Source organism: Pangasianodon hypophthalmus, chromosome 29 (genome assembly GCF_027358585.1).
Source record: "Pangasianodon hypophthalmus isolate fPanHyp1 chromosome 29, fPanHyp1.pri, whole genome shotgun sequence".
NCBI lineage: Eukaryota > Metazoa > Chordata > Actinopteri > Siluriformes > Pangasiidae > Pangasianodon > Pangasianodon hypophthalmus.
In genome coordinates, this window is record NC_069738.1 from 5,606,387 (window position 1) to 5,620,332 (window position 13,946).

At 38.8% G+C, this 13,946-nt stretch overlaps 1 protein-coding gene across 1 annotated transcript in view; it reads left to right on the plus strand.

Annotated features, from left to right (window-relative positions):
- Positions 1-13,946, plus strand: part of myo1g (myosin IG) — a 39,755-nt gene that overhangs the window by 15,909 nt on the left and 9,900 nt on the right. The window contains exons 13-21 of the mRNA XM_026942427.3: positions 688-762; positions 1,784-1,916; positions 3,199-3,365; positions 3,681-3,888; positions 4,604-4,827; positions 5,170-5,314; positions 7,011-7,115; positions 7,542-7,655; positions 10,368-10,525. Of these exons, the coding sequence (XP_026798228.3) occupies positions 688-762; positions 1,784-1,916; positions 3,199-3,365; positions 3,681-3,888; positions 4,604-4,827; positions 5,170-5,314; positions 7,011-7,115; positions 7,542-7,655; positions 10,368-10,525 (1,329 nt within the window). The remainder of the gene's footprint in view (positions 1-687; positions 763-1,783; positions 1,917-3,198; positions 3,366-3,680; positions 3,889-4,603; positions 4,828-5,169; positions 5,315-7,010; positions 7,116-7,541; positions 7,656-10,367; positions 10,526-13,946) is intronic.

Genomic DNA, 13,946 nt, shown 5'->3' on the forward strand with positions numbered 1-13,946 from the left:
GATTAGTCAGGCTGTTTGGTTCAGCAGCAGTGCTTTAGATGATTTGGATTTCCGCTGCCTCACACACTTTTCCATCACTGTATGTCGCATCTGTCACACACACTGGCAGTGACTGAGATGGATGAATTTAGAAAAAAAATGTTGACTCAGAGATATAGAAAGAGAGAGCCTGTGTGTGTGTGTGTGTGTGTGTGTGAGAGAGAGAGAGAGAGAGAGAGAGAGAGAATATGAACAATCAAGACAAGTCTGTGTGTGTGTGTGTGTATTTTGCTGCAACACTTTACATAACCAGCACATCACACTGCCTGCTGTGTGTGTTTGTGTTTTTTTCATTTTCACTCTGATAATGTTTTCACAGCACCAGATAACGGAAGTGCACTTATGTAATTGTGCTGCCTGATAATTTGATTCCTGGCTGCGGTTGTGAAAAGGAGGAGAAAGCTGTTGTTTAATATATATCTTAGGTTCTACGCTGTGTGATATTTTTCCTCAGCGTTGATGTGGCAGGGCTTTATGTTTAGGCTGGTGTTTACCTGTTCTTGTGTGTGAGTTCTCGCTGTTCCAGTCAGGAATGAGTCACATTTCAGGAGCTTTTTTATTCTTTATCTGCTTCTCTAAACTCTGAGTCAGCCAGCAGAGCTTTTACTGGTTTGTGCTTACATGAAGTGATCCTCTTCTCTTACCCAGGTACTCAGTTGAAGGATTTCTGGACAAGAACAAGGATCCACTCTTCCAGGATTTTAAACGTTTGATGTATAACAGGTATAGTGTCACTTTCTTTGACATTTGGTATGCATGTTTGTGCATAGTCAACAATTGACTGTATGAAACATACATTTACAATATTTATTTGTTGTGGAGGTGTGGTGGACAGAGGACACGCTTCCTTCAGTATGCACTAACACAGAGGACACACCTCCTTCAATATATACAGACACATAGAACATGCCTCCTTCAATATATACAGGCACAAAGAACATGCCTCCTACACTATATCTTACAGATACAGAGGGCATGCCTCCTTCATTATATTCAGGGACAGAGGACACACCTCCTTCAATATATACAGACACACAGAACAGGCCTCTTCAACATATACGGGCATAAAAGGACATGCCATCTACACTATATCTTATAGATACAGAGGACACGCCTCCTTCAATATATACAAACACAGAGGACATGTCTCATTCAATGTATACAGAGACAGAGGACACACTTCCTTCAATATATACAAGGACAGAGGGCACGCCTCTTTTGATATGTCTCGGTGATACAGAGTACATGCCTCCTTTAATATATACAGACACAGAGGAGACATCCCCTTTAATATATACAGGCACAGAGGACAGGCCTCCTTCAATACATCTTAGAGACACAGAGGAGTCACCCCCTTTAATGTATACAGGCACAGAGGACAAGCCTCCTTCAACATGTCTTAGAGATACAGAGGAGACACCCCCTTTAATGTATACAGGCACAGAGGACAAGCCTCCTTCAACATGTCTTAGAGATACAGAGGAGACACCCCCTTTAATGTATACAGGCACAGAGGACAAGCCTCCTTCAATATATACAGACACAGGGGCCCTGCCCCTTTCAGATGACTGACAGGCACTGAGGCCATGCCTCCTTCCCTGGCAATGAGAGCAACAGCAGCTTTTTGAGTGAAGTCTGTTATTATATAAAGACATTATAACTATAGCATTCTTTTACAATTTGCATACAGCCACTTTATGACAAACATTGTGAATTTCTGAATTTTCCTGTCCTGTGTCTTCAGTTCAGACCCGGTGCTTAAGGACATGTGGCCTGATGGGAAGCTGAGCATTACAGAGGTGACCAAGCGGCCACTGACTGCGGCGACGCTCTTCAAGAACTCCATCATTGCCCTGATTGATAAACTCGCCTGCAAGGTGAGGAAGTAATCTTTCAGATCTAATTAGATGTAGCAAAGGAAAATGATCCAATCAGATATTCTGTAGTGTCTGCGTGGATACAGAAAGGTGAGCTTGCCTACTGGTTAGGACACAATTAGGAATGCCCAATCAGTTATCATTGACTCATTGGGTTACACTGCATGGGACATTTTTCCAAGTGTTTGATCGTCTCTCATTGGATTTAAATAACCTGATATAAGAATGTCTGAGTGATGTGTTTGGTCTGCAGCTGATGATTACATTGTCCTGGTGGTTACGTTGATATTGATATTCAGTGTTTTCATTCTAATTCACATTTGCACATTTTCACATTCACAGTTCACCATTTGTGGTGATGACTTATGGGATGTTTCCTGTGACATTTCCTGATGCTACTTTCTATAATAGTCACAGTGTCTCAGACATGTGTGTGTATTTGGGACAAGCCTGGGCCATGCAGTGTTTTTGGGTCACAGTTGACAAATGGTTGCTCTTCTTTTGGTCCACTGGGGACACCTGTCCTGAATCAGACCAACACAGCCTCCTCACTCATCCCTCTATCTTTTACTCTTTGTCATGTATATGTTATAATGCCTGAAGGAGGCTACGATCTGAGCATGAGATCTTTACTTCCACTTTTATCTGGTCCACGTGTTATTGTTGACATTTCTGGATTTGTGATTAGGGGACAGAAAAACAGCGTCAACTCTGATGACCAAATTATGGCCAAAAAAGTGATCATTTGTCAAAGAGATTTGTCACAGATTTGTCATAGAGATGGACTTTTTCTCCATCATGTAGTATCCAGTTAATATTACACAATTAAGGCAGCTATCTTCTGTGTTACATATTTATTTGATACACTGCCAGTCAAATTTCTTTCTTCTTCTTTTTTGGTTAAACTTAAAGAATCTAAATCTGAAAGTGGATGATGGAGTAGTACACATATTCTGGCAGTGTACATCTGTCAAATTACATACTGTATATTTCAAAATTATGCATGAACAAATGCAATCACTCAGCGGTGAATCGAAGTATCCATCTGTTGTATTTTTAATTTAAAGTTATTTTTCTGTTCTGTGTCTTGGTGTTTTAAAAGCTCAGTTTATACCCGACATACTTGATCATATACAGTTTACGGAGTGGTTTTGTTGTGCCACATTGCTGGAGCTGATCAAACTTTGGTTCGCTACCAATTCAATGGCAACCTTCATTCATCAAACTTCCTCACTCATGAAGTGTGTCCACAATGTGTGTAAAGTGTGTGTTGGATTTACAGGAGCCGTACTACGTACGCTGCATTAAACCCAATGAGGTGAAGTCTCCAATGCTGTTCGATGAGGCGAGGTGCCGTCATCAGGTGGCCTACCTCGGTCTGCTGGAGAATGTTCGTGTACGCAGAGCTGGCTTCGCCTACAGACAGCCCTATGAACGCTTCCTGCAGAGGTCAAAGTTCACACACTCATTCAACAATTTTGCACATACTTGGTCAAAACTGTTTAACGGCTAGTTATAAGGATATCTTTATGTTTTCTATATCTATATATTTTATAGTCTAATCTATAGTCTTTTACCAATAACATTTTTTATTTCATCATTTAAATAAAAATAAAGAAAAATGTTAGTATCTTAATATCGAACATGGGAAAATGAGTTGGTTGGTACTCCCTTGTCTCTACTCAGCGAATAAAAACAGCTAGACATTTAGACATTCTCTGTCATAGGGAAATTCTAACTTAACATTTTTTTGCATCTCATTAGGTATAAGATGACCTGCGAGTACACGTGGCCTAATCACCTGATGGGAAGTGACCGCGAGGCCGTGGAGGCCATCATTGTCCAGCACAGCTTTGAGGAAGACGTGGCGTATGGACAAACCAAACTGTTTGTGCGGACTCCTCGCTCCCTCTTCACTCTGGAGCAGGAGAGAGCTGCACTCATTCCCATCCTCGTCCTCTTCCTGCAGAAGGTGATGGACTTTGTTGAACTTTGTTGAATTTCTTCTAACGCCTTTTCTTTTATGTTAAAGTGTTCTGAAGCACCCATATATTCAATAAAGCCAGTTTCAAATGTGAAAAGATTCCTTGTGATGCTGTCACTTTACCATCAACCACAGAGTCTTTTCTTATCAATATTCCCACACATCTGAGGAAGATGTTGATATTCCGGATGATTTTGTCTCATTTCAACTGTCACTCTTCCTTCACATTTTCTGTAGTAAAAGACATAAAGGCCAAGTGCTCTCTAGCTAAATTGCTAGCCTCAGTGTTTAACTAGCTTCCTTGCTCGTTTTACATATTTCCAGTTGCCTGGTAACAGTGTTCTCACGAATTTACATGTTGAAACCATAAAGTTTCATTTGAATTTTTTTATTCCTTTCTTCTACTCCAGCAAAAACCTTACACTTCAACACTGAAAACAGTTCCAATATAGCCTAGCATTGTAAAAAGCTAAATTTAATAGAACATAGAATTACAAACATACAAAATGTTTTCAATTGGTTAGACCATTGCCAAAATAACTGAATGTAAACATTTGCTATTTTCGTTTTTGTGAGTTTTTTGACAGAATTATTTCCTTAGACCTATTGACCCAACTGACTATTTCTTTGCTTGTTAATTCTGACTTCTTTCTTTTTTCTCCAATTTTTCTCTCTCCATCCTGACTCTCTGTGGTGTGTATAGGTGTGGCGTGGCGCCTTGGCACGGATGCGATGTCGGCGCATGCGGGCGATCTACACCATAATGGGCTGCTATAAGCGCTACAAAGTAAAGGCTCACTTCTGGGAGGTGGAGAGACGCTTCGCTAACGTGCGCAACATGGAGGACTACGGGAAGAGCGTGGAGTGGCCGACTCCACCTGCTGCCCTGCTACAGTTCCACAAAATCACACAACACCTACATCGCAGGTGTGCTTGCCTCTCAAATCACACTCACACACACACACACACACACACACACACACTAAAATTACACATCATATCATTAATGAACAGCAGGGGCTGTGGAAAATTAATGCTATCGTTAGCTGTTTTGCTCTGAAGAGGCATTAAAAATTATTTCTCTTGAGCATTTGGTAAATACAGCATAAGTGGGAGCATATAGTTTTGATTCAGCAAAAAATATGACACACACACAAAATGGTGCAAACGTTTCGCTGATTCATCTCTCCTAAAATCTCTCCTGAAATGGTTTTCTTGCTCTTTCTCTTTTTTTCTCTCTCTTTGTCTTCTGTCTTTCTCTTCCCTTAGATGGAGAGCGAGACGGATTGTAAAGAACATCCCTCCATCCGATATGGCGGAGGTGCGGGCAAAGGTGGCGGCTATGAGCGCTCTGAGTGGAGAGAGAGTGGACTGGGGACACAACCGAGCCTGGGAGAGAGACTACCTAGCCAACGTGAGTCCCTAAACACTCCATTCACACTGTAGTGTGCTTTTGGGAAGCTGCCTACACACCTGGCTGCTTTTAGGACACCGTGGCCTACTTTTCTGCTCTGGTTGTTAAATAAGAGATCATGTTGCATGCAGGTATAAAATATCAAATATGAAACAATCCCTGCATCCTGATACGGCAAGCTTCATCACTGAGGTTCTGATAGAGTTGGAGTTACAGGTTTTGGTTAGATCTTAGGGTTAGAGTTAAGTCTTTAGTAGGTTATATAAGTCATAGAGTCATAATCACTCCTGCTCTCTAACCCTTCCTCTCTCCCTTGTCAATCAAAGAGAGACTAGCCAATCATAGGTGTTTGTTTCTGAGATAGTAAAGAGAAATAAAACACTTGGTGGTGTGCTGTTACAGGAAAATAATAAACGATGGGGTGGTGTGAATCAACGATGGGGTGATGACACAAAGCAGCATTACTGTTACTACCCTGGAATTGATTATTTTCCAATAACCACGTGACCCATAATAATTTATTACTGTTATACTGCAACAATTTTCCAATTAAAATTTTTAATAATTAAAGAATGATACTTTTTACCCATTTATAGTTGGATTTAATGTTGTGGAACATCCACAAAACAAGTCAGTTCCTGTTATCACTCATGCCATAGCAGCTATAAACTGTCGTTCCCTCACCAGCCTTTTTTTCTTTAATACGACTGCCCTGAAGACTTTTCTGTTAGAAATCTTTACATTACAGCTTTACCTCTGACAGTTACAAAGTGCTTACACTGTACTGTCCTTCCAAAAATGCTAAATAAACATCTCACAGAAAATATCAATCATTACACACATTTTTTATTTGTTTGTTTTAAGCATATAGCATTATTCCTCCATATAAGTCCCTGTGTAAATTGTTACTATAGAAACCATAATGTATTAGAAGGAGCACATTAATATAAACTTTGCAGTCGGAACTACTGTCCGAGCTGCTGTTATAGAAAATTAATCAACACCTTCTGAACTATCAGAATTGAGCATTAAATAGCACTGTATTATAGTTTGAAATGATTTCGTAGCTTCATATGTCTTGCGGAAAGTTGTTAGCTGAAGGTAGGTGAAAAGATTTGGGGGAATAATCTGTAAAATGTAAGGGGAAAAAGAGTTAAGTGCTAGAGGGTTAGTCTTACATCGTTGAGAGGTTATGGTTGCAGCATTTATACAGGCAGGTTAGAAGAAGTGAATGAAGCAAATAGGGTGATGGGTAGTTGGGATGGTTTAGGTGGGTTACTGGGTTATAGGATGGTTAAGGACGAAGTCTTGCTCCAGACGGGTTAGTGATAGTATGAGTGATGGAAGTTCAAAGTGTTTTGGATAAGTGTTGCGATTAGTAAGTTAGAGACAGACCTAGGAGTAATGTGATATGTTAGTTGTGTACTTGGGTTAGTGGTAGAGCAGTTTTGGGGTTTGGGGTCCTTGTGAAATTGACTGATAGCTTAGTACTTATTTAACTGGTTTACCGCCTGGGGAACAAAACTGCAGTACTATTTGCAGCTGTATTTTATTTTACTTACACAATATTGTTTTTTTAATGTAATTTATATTTTTGGTCATTTATTTTCCTTTTCTATTAAAGTAAATAATTTTTCATTATTATGTATTAGTCACATCAGCGCTCTGTATCTAAGTGTACCACATTTCCTAACAGGCAAAAGACTCTCCATTAACCAGCTCCAATTTTGTGCGAATCACCAAAGAGTTGAAGAACAAAGACCAGTACAGCCAAGTCCTCTTCTCTGGCTTTGTCAGGATGGTAGGCAACCTCTGTTTCTCTCTTTCCTGCTCTTTCACACATTCTGTCTCACAATCATACACTCAGTCACTGTCTCCGTCTCTCACATGCACAAGTTCAATTTAGCCTCCAGATGCGTCGGGTACACTCGTATTGGTCAGGTGGAGCGCATGTGAGTGTGTGACTGTGTGTTTGAGTGTGTGTGTGAATGTAGATAGGCTAAGAGGGTGATAACAAGCCTATCAGATGGAAATAATGACTGTTTATGGGCTATTTATTTATAGAGGCGTCTTTTTTAGCTGTGACTTCACACAAAAATCAGACAATGTGCTTACTGAGCGAGTGTTCCTTGAAAAATTGTCCGTCTCATTTAGGGTGTTTGGTTTTTTCCAGCACGTCTGTCTATTAATACTCTATAAACTTCTCTCTCTCTCTCTCTCTTTCTAGCTGAACTGGTTCAATAACACAAAGGACAGAGCTCTTCTCATCACAGACAAGCACATCTACAGACTAGAGCCCAAGAAGCACTTTAAAGTGCAGAAACGAATAGCAATCGAGACTGTGAGTACATCACACACACACACACACACACACACACTACTGTATATCTCTCTTGCTCTTTTTCACACACAGAGACATCTCACATGCAATACTAGTGTAATTACATACTTCATTTTAGAGTTAGATTCCCAGTTCAAGAGGAGATTAACTATCAATCATTCTGAAGGCCTGTACCTGACTGTATGAGCTCAACCACTGCTGTCGTGTGTGTGTGTGTGTGTGTGTGTGTGTGTGTGTGTGTGTGTGTGTGTGAGGTGTCTGACCTACATTGTGTTAGCCCTGTGAGCAGAATGGTGCCACAATGTGCAAGAAGGATTTGGTCACACTGACAGCAGTGCCAGACCGACTGGGTCTCTCTGTCCCTCACACACACACACAAACACACACACACACACACACACACACACTTTTGGTGTGTATACTTCACACATCTCTAGCCCTAACAGGATCAGATCTTCATGCACAGGACAGGGAGCCTGAGAAGACTCATGATGTTGTTTAGAGAATACAGGCACCCCTTTTGCCGGATAAAACTCGCTTAAGATTAATTCATTCATTTCATAATCACACTCAGAATCAGAATTAGAGTCAGATTCAACACGAGAATTGAATCAGAATAAGAATCAAAATTTGATTTCAGATTTAAAAAAATTGGTTTCAGAAACAGAATTAGGTGTGATTATCACCTAAAAAAAATTGTGTTGTCTGTATACTTCTCTCACTCCACTACATCCCAGAGTTTTCAGACTGATGGTATTTTTAGTCCATGACCTAGTGAAACAGTATCAGGATGTATTTATTGATAGAGTCTTCAAAGCACTGCTGTAAATCACTCTGGATAAGGGCATCTGCCAAACGCCATAAATGCCATAAATGTGTGATTGAGTGTGTGAATGTGTGTGTATAGTGTCCTGTGCTGGACTGTCATCTCATAATCCTGTCACATGCCCAGTGTTCCCAGTAGAAACCCTGGATACACCAAATCAGCACTAGTATCAAAATTAGATTTAGAATTCATGTCAGAATTAGAAACCTGAATAAAAATTGGAATCTGAATCAGAATTTAGATTTGATTCAGAGTCTAATTCTGATTCAAAATGAGAATCAAGTCAGCACGAGAATTGGAATCAAAATTAGACTTGGAATTGGAATCCGAATTACAGTATGAATCTGATTTAGGATATGGATCTGGATCAGAATCTGAATTAGAATTGGAATAATAATCAAGTATAATAACAGAATTAGAACTAGAATTAACATTAGAATCTGAGTCAGAATTAAAGTTTTGAATCAAATTCTAATTCAAAATGTGAATGTGCGTTAAACAGAATCAGAATTGGATATGGAAATGGAATTGGAATTACAGTATGGATTAGAATTAGGAATAGAATATGAATCAGAATAATGGATCTGAATCAAAATTAGAATTGGAATAAAAATCAAATATTAGATTATCAGAACCAAAATCAGATTCAAAATTGGAACCAGAGTAGGAATATTTTACTCTTTGTGGAGCTGTTAGCAGCTATGTGTAAGGATGTTTTATGTTTTATTAGACGTGATCAGCTCAGAATTAGTCTAATCATAATTAGAATTAGGATTATAGTTAGAATTAGAAATAGAATTACAGCAGCAATGAGGATAACAGATAAAATTAGAATCTGAAATAGAATCCGAATTGGAAAAGTATAAGATACACAAGTGTAAGATACACAAAGATTTTCTGTCGGTGTATGTAATGAGTGATGACGTAATGAGTGCAGTTTACAGGTGTATTATACGATTTAAATATACTGGAATGTGCAGTCGGTTTTGCATGAAACTGTGGAAACTCAAACTCAGATAACATGAAGAACAATGATTAAGACAAAATGCAATAAATTAATACAATATTTTAATTACACTGATACATTATAATATTAGTGATATCAGAATATCTATACTTGTGTAATTGGAGGTGTGTGAACAGTATGAACTGGTTATAAGGACTAAAAACAAAGAGCATTAATGATATAAAGCAGAGGTTTCCATTTGATAATTTCTGAAAGTTCACGAGGCTGTGTGTTCCAGAGGAAGCAGAACAGACTGTCTGGATTTCCTGAGTCGCAGACTAAAATATTAGCAGTGGCCGAGTCTCGTGGTGACAGAGTGTGTTCTGAATTAAGCTCGTTGCAACATGGCCTGACGCACCAAGAGATTAACACACAGGCTTATTTTGGAGGGAACCTGATGCATCAGCTCAAGTGGGAGGATAGCTTGGCATATTTAAATTAATTAGGTTATGCAACCTGTTTTGTGTGAAAGGAATTCTTTAGATTTCTACTGTATGTAATTTTACAGAAGGCTAAAATTATTCAAGTATTTAACCAGGTTAGGGTTTGAGTTAGTCCTGAAATATTATAATGCGAGGTGGTGCATATTTCCTAGTGTATTTTCAAACAGAGTTGAATAGCTGTGTTCTGTCTGGGGTGGAGCTAATTTACGGGCCAGAAAAAATGTAAACAGAAGCTTGAAAGTAGAAATTAGCAAGATGGACTACATTAAAAGTATTGCAAATAATAATTTTTCTGTTATCATTAAAATTAGATGACTATTACAGGTCTTACTACTTTTAAAAAATAATATATTGCAACTTTAGAATGTTACAGTTTTATAACTTCAATCGTTTAAGGTTTGTACATGATTATTTTAACTTCCTTCTTACTGCTTTAGGTTATCGGTTTAAGTGTAACAAGTGGAACGGACCAGTTGGTGGCGCTACATACTGCATCTCACGATGACTTGTTGCTACACCTGCAGAGGGGTCAGCTGGCGACAAAGCAGGACCGTGTCGGGGAACTTGTAGGGACGTTGTGTGATCATTTCGCACGGTGAGTTCATTCACACTCATCTTAAACTGTTAGTGTGGTGACAGCTCAGCTAGGCTGTCATTAAGCAAGAATGTCACTCTCAGGTCCTTTTTTTTGTAACACATCCAATTCAACATATCCTGTGCATTTTAATGATCTAATGATGTATATGATAAGACTTTCTTTTAAAATGCTAGCACATGGAAAATATAGTATTTCCAAATCACTGCAGCACTGATGCTAAATTTTTGTGTCATTCCTATGGGACTGAATTTCACACTGTCTTTAGGGCCTGACTGATTATCAGACATTTATCAGCTGTGCAATCTACATCTGTATTATTATTTTTTTTACTGATATACAAATGTTCTTTTTCTCAAAAAACTCAGTGGTTTTTACAACCTTTTCATTTCTCAAATGCACTGAAGTTACTCCTTGGATTTTCCTTCAGATCCATCCATGTCTATTCAACTTTATACATAGTAAGAGGCACATTTGATGCATGAGTGATATCAATTCCGTCAAATCATTTGACTCAGCTCACTGATATGAGACTCACTGCCAAATTCATTTCAACATTTTGATGAGTTGTTCTGTCTAACTGTGGCTCAAATCGCTGAAACTTTACCTTCTAACACTTGATCAAATCTATCAAATCTAATATGAAATGAGCAACACACTACAAACACATCACTGATTTGATGTTATTGTGCTGCAGTGTCTGTGATTCATTATTAAGATTCATTTGCATTTATCCTGATAACTTAACACATGCCCTAACTCATTAGTACTTATCACATCACCTAACACACTGTCTGTATGCAGTGCATCATCATGCTGCTTCATACACACACCTGAGAGTCAAACATACAGCTGAGACTCAGAACAGACGGCTCACCATTCACACTAATGAACAGCTCAGATGCTGACAAGATGTGTCCATGAAAGCATTTTGATTAAATTACATCACATTGCCTACATCTACTGTATGAAAAAAGAATTCATATATATGAGTTGGCTCTGAACGTTCATGTATAAGGGCCAACTCAAAGACTTGACTCAATTAACCAACTCAGAGTGGACTCAAAGAGCTGACACATTTGTGAATGACACATCATTATGAGGCACCAATTTTCTTTTAGTGATGTCGATTAAAGCCCAAAATAGCTAAACAGCACATTTAATTCACATGTTTAGAGATTTTAGAGATGCATCAGTTACAAGTAAGTGTAATTAATTAATCCTAGGTGAATAAACTCGTGCTTCATGTGGATTAGGACGATTAGATTGGCTGAACTTTAGGGCTTATTTTGACCTTAATCAGGCAGATTTAGTTTATCCCTAAAAGACAGCAAATCCAAGGTTTAGTGAAACACAGAATTATTGTTAGTACACACATTTACTCATATTTAACAAACAGTTTTGCCCTTACATGGCCTCACACATTCCTGTTTGTAAAGATAAACAGCAGTTTAGTTCAGCTTTAAATACCATGCAAAAAATGTGCATTTAGAATATTTTGTATTGCTGAGATTTATGTGTGTGTATGTGTGTGTGTGTGTGTGTGTGTGTTGGGGGGTTTACACAAACTGAATCACTGTAATAATTTCAGACATGTGTGTCTCAGTGTCACATATAGCAGCATTCCATGGCTTTAAACATTCTTTCACAGCCGATCCCCAAGGAGTGATATATATTAGTTCTTGGGGCAGCCGGCAGCCGGAGTGTGTGTGTGTGTGTGTGTGTATGTGTGTAACAGCTGTGGGTTATGTAGGATTTAGTGTGTGTATTTAATCACTGTTCCTTAACGTTTATTCACAATCTATTGTGCCACCATCTGCGGGCAAGCGCCAGGGGTCACGACCCCTATACGACATCATCAAAAGGCGATGGGGACTGTGGAAGTGTGGAGGGAGGTGAAGTGTGTTTGTGTGTGTATATTGTCATCTGACCTCCTGCCAGCTCACACACACACACACACACACGTGACCCTGTCTTCTCAAACCCCCTGAGTCAGGAGGCACACAAGCCCTTCACTAGTCAGCGTTATTCTCATACAGATTTACGTGTGTGTGTGTGTGTGTGTGTGTGTGTGTGTGTGTGTGAGTGTGAGTGTTCTGAATCAGCTTAGGTTGCTGACAATACTTTTGTCCTTATCTTTTAACCTTGGAAAAGCCAAAATATATAAATTAAGAAAGCCATGAGAGAAGCTAACCCACAAACTAGCATTACAGTAAACATGCTAACACACACAAAACAATTAGCATTATAGTAAACTAGCTTAAACTGCATATTTTACACTAACTTAACCACCCTTAACTCAACTCAACCACCCTTGCTACAAGGATAACAATGTTTTAAGTTGCAGAATATGATTTAGCATGAAGATTAGCTTGTTAAACATCAACACTATAAAATGGCTGTGAGCTCTTCTCTTCTCGAGTCAGACTTAATGCGATGCTAGCTAATCAGCCCTCAAGCTAATTACCTTACCACAGGCTCATTTTTTTCTTCTTCATTTTCATGCTATGCTTCTTCTCTCTTCATATCTTTGCATGCCCTCTCTGACCATACGCTAGGCCTCTCACCTGGGACACGCATCCTAATCAAAGTATGTCTGTGTGTTTTGGGTGAGTTTTTCGAGTCACATTCTGGCCATCTGCTGAGACAGCTGTGTGTGTGTGTGTGTGTGTGTTGATTGGTCTTGGGATGAAGTTTCAGCAGTTTTCTAGCTCCAGATAATGATAGTGTGTTCGGATGAATGTGAGAGAATTTACTACTTTACCCGATGCAAAACACTGTGAACAACAGCTGCCATGTGTGATTAGAACAGAAAAGATTTTTGACACACCATGACCTTAGTCTTACAAGTTTCTATCAAAGTTTTGACATTCCAGCCAACCAAACTGTAAAGTAACTGAAATTTACAATTACAGCTCAACAAGGCCTGCACTTTAAGGTTAATTCTAATGTACACTGTAGAAATTCTGAGAGAAGTAGAAAGTAAATTTGAGAAACAGTGGCAGCTCATAAATAAGGGCAGAAGAAGCAGAGCCACACCATTTTTTGTAGCTGTTCGACAAATATTAATCTTCATAAATTCTTGATTCACAAGTCCAACACCTCTTTTGAGTCACCAATGATTTAATTGTTATTTGATTTTCCATTGATTTCCTCATGTTGCTAGATGACCACTTTAGGATCATGTATGTTTTCAATATTTTTTATTTTTCAACTTTACATGTTAAAATCTGAAGTGGTTCTTTGTGGAGTTTCACATGTGTTCCCCTAGTCCAGGGGTGTGAAACTCAATCACAGAAGGGGCCAAAATTTAAAATATGGTCTAAATTGCAGGCCAAACAGGATTAACATTTATTCCACAGTTTAAAACTGACCATGATTTAAACAGAATTGTGAATTTGAACAGCCAGACTACAATAAT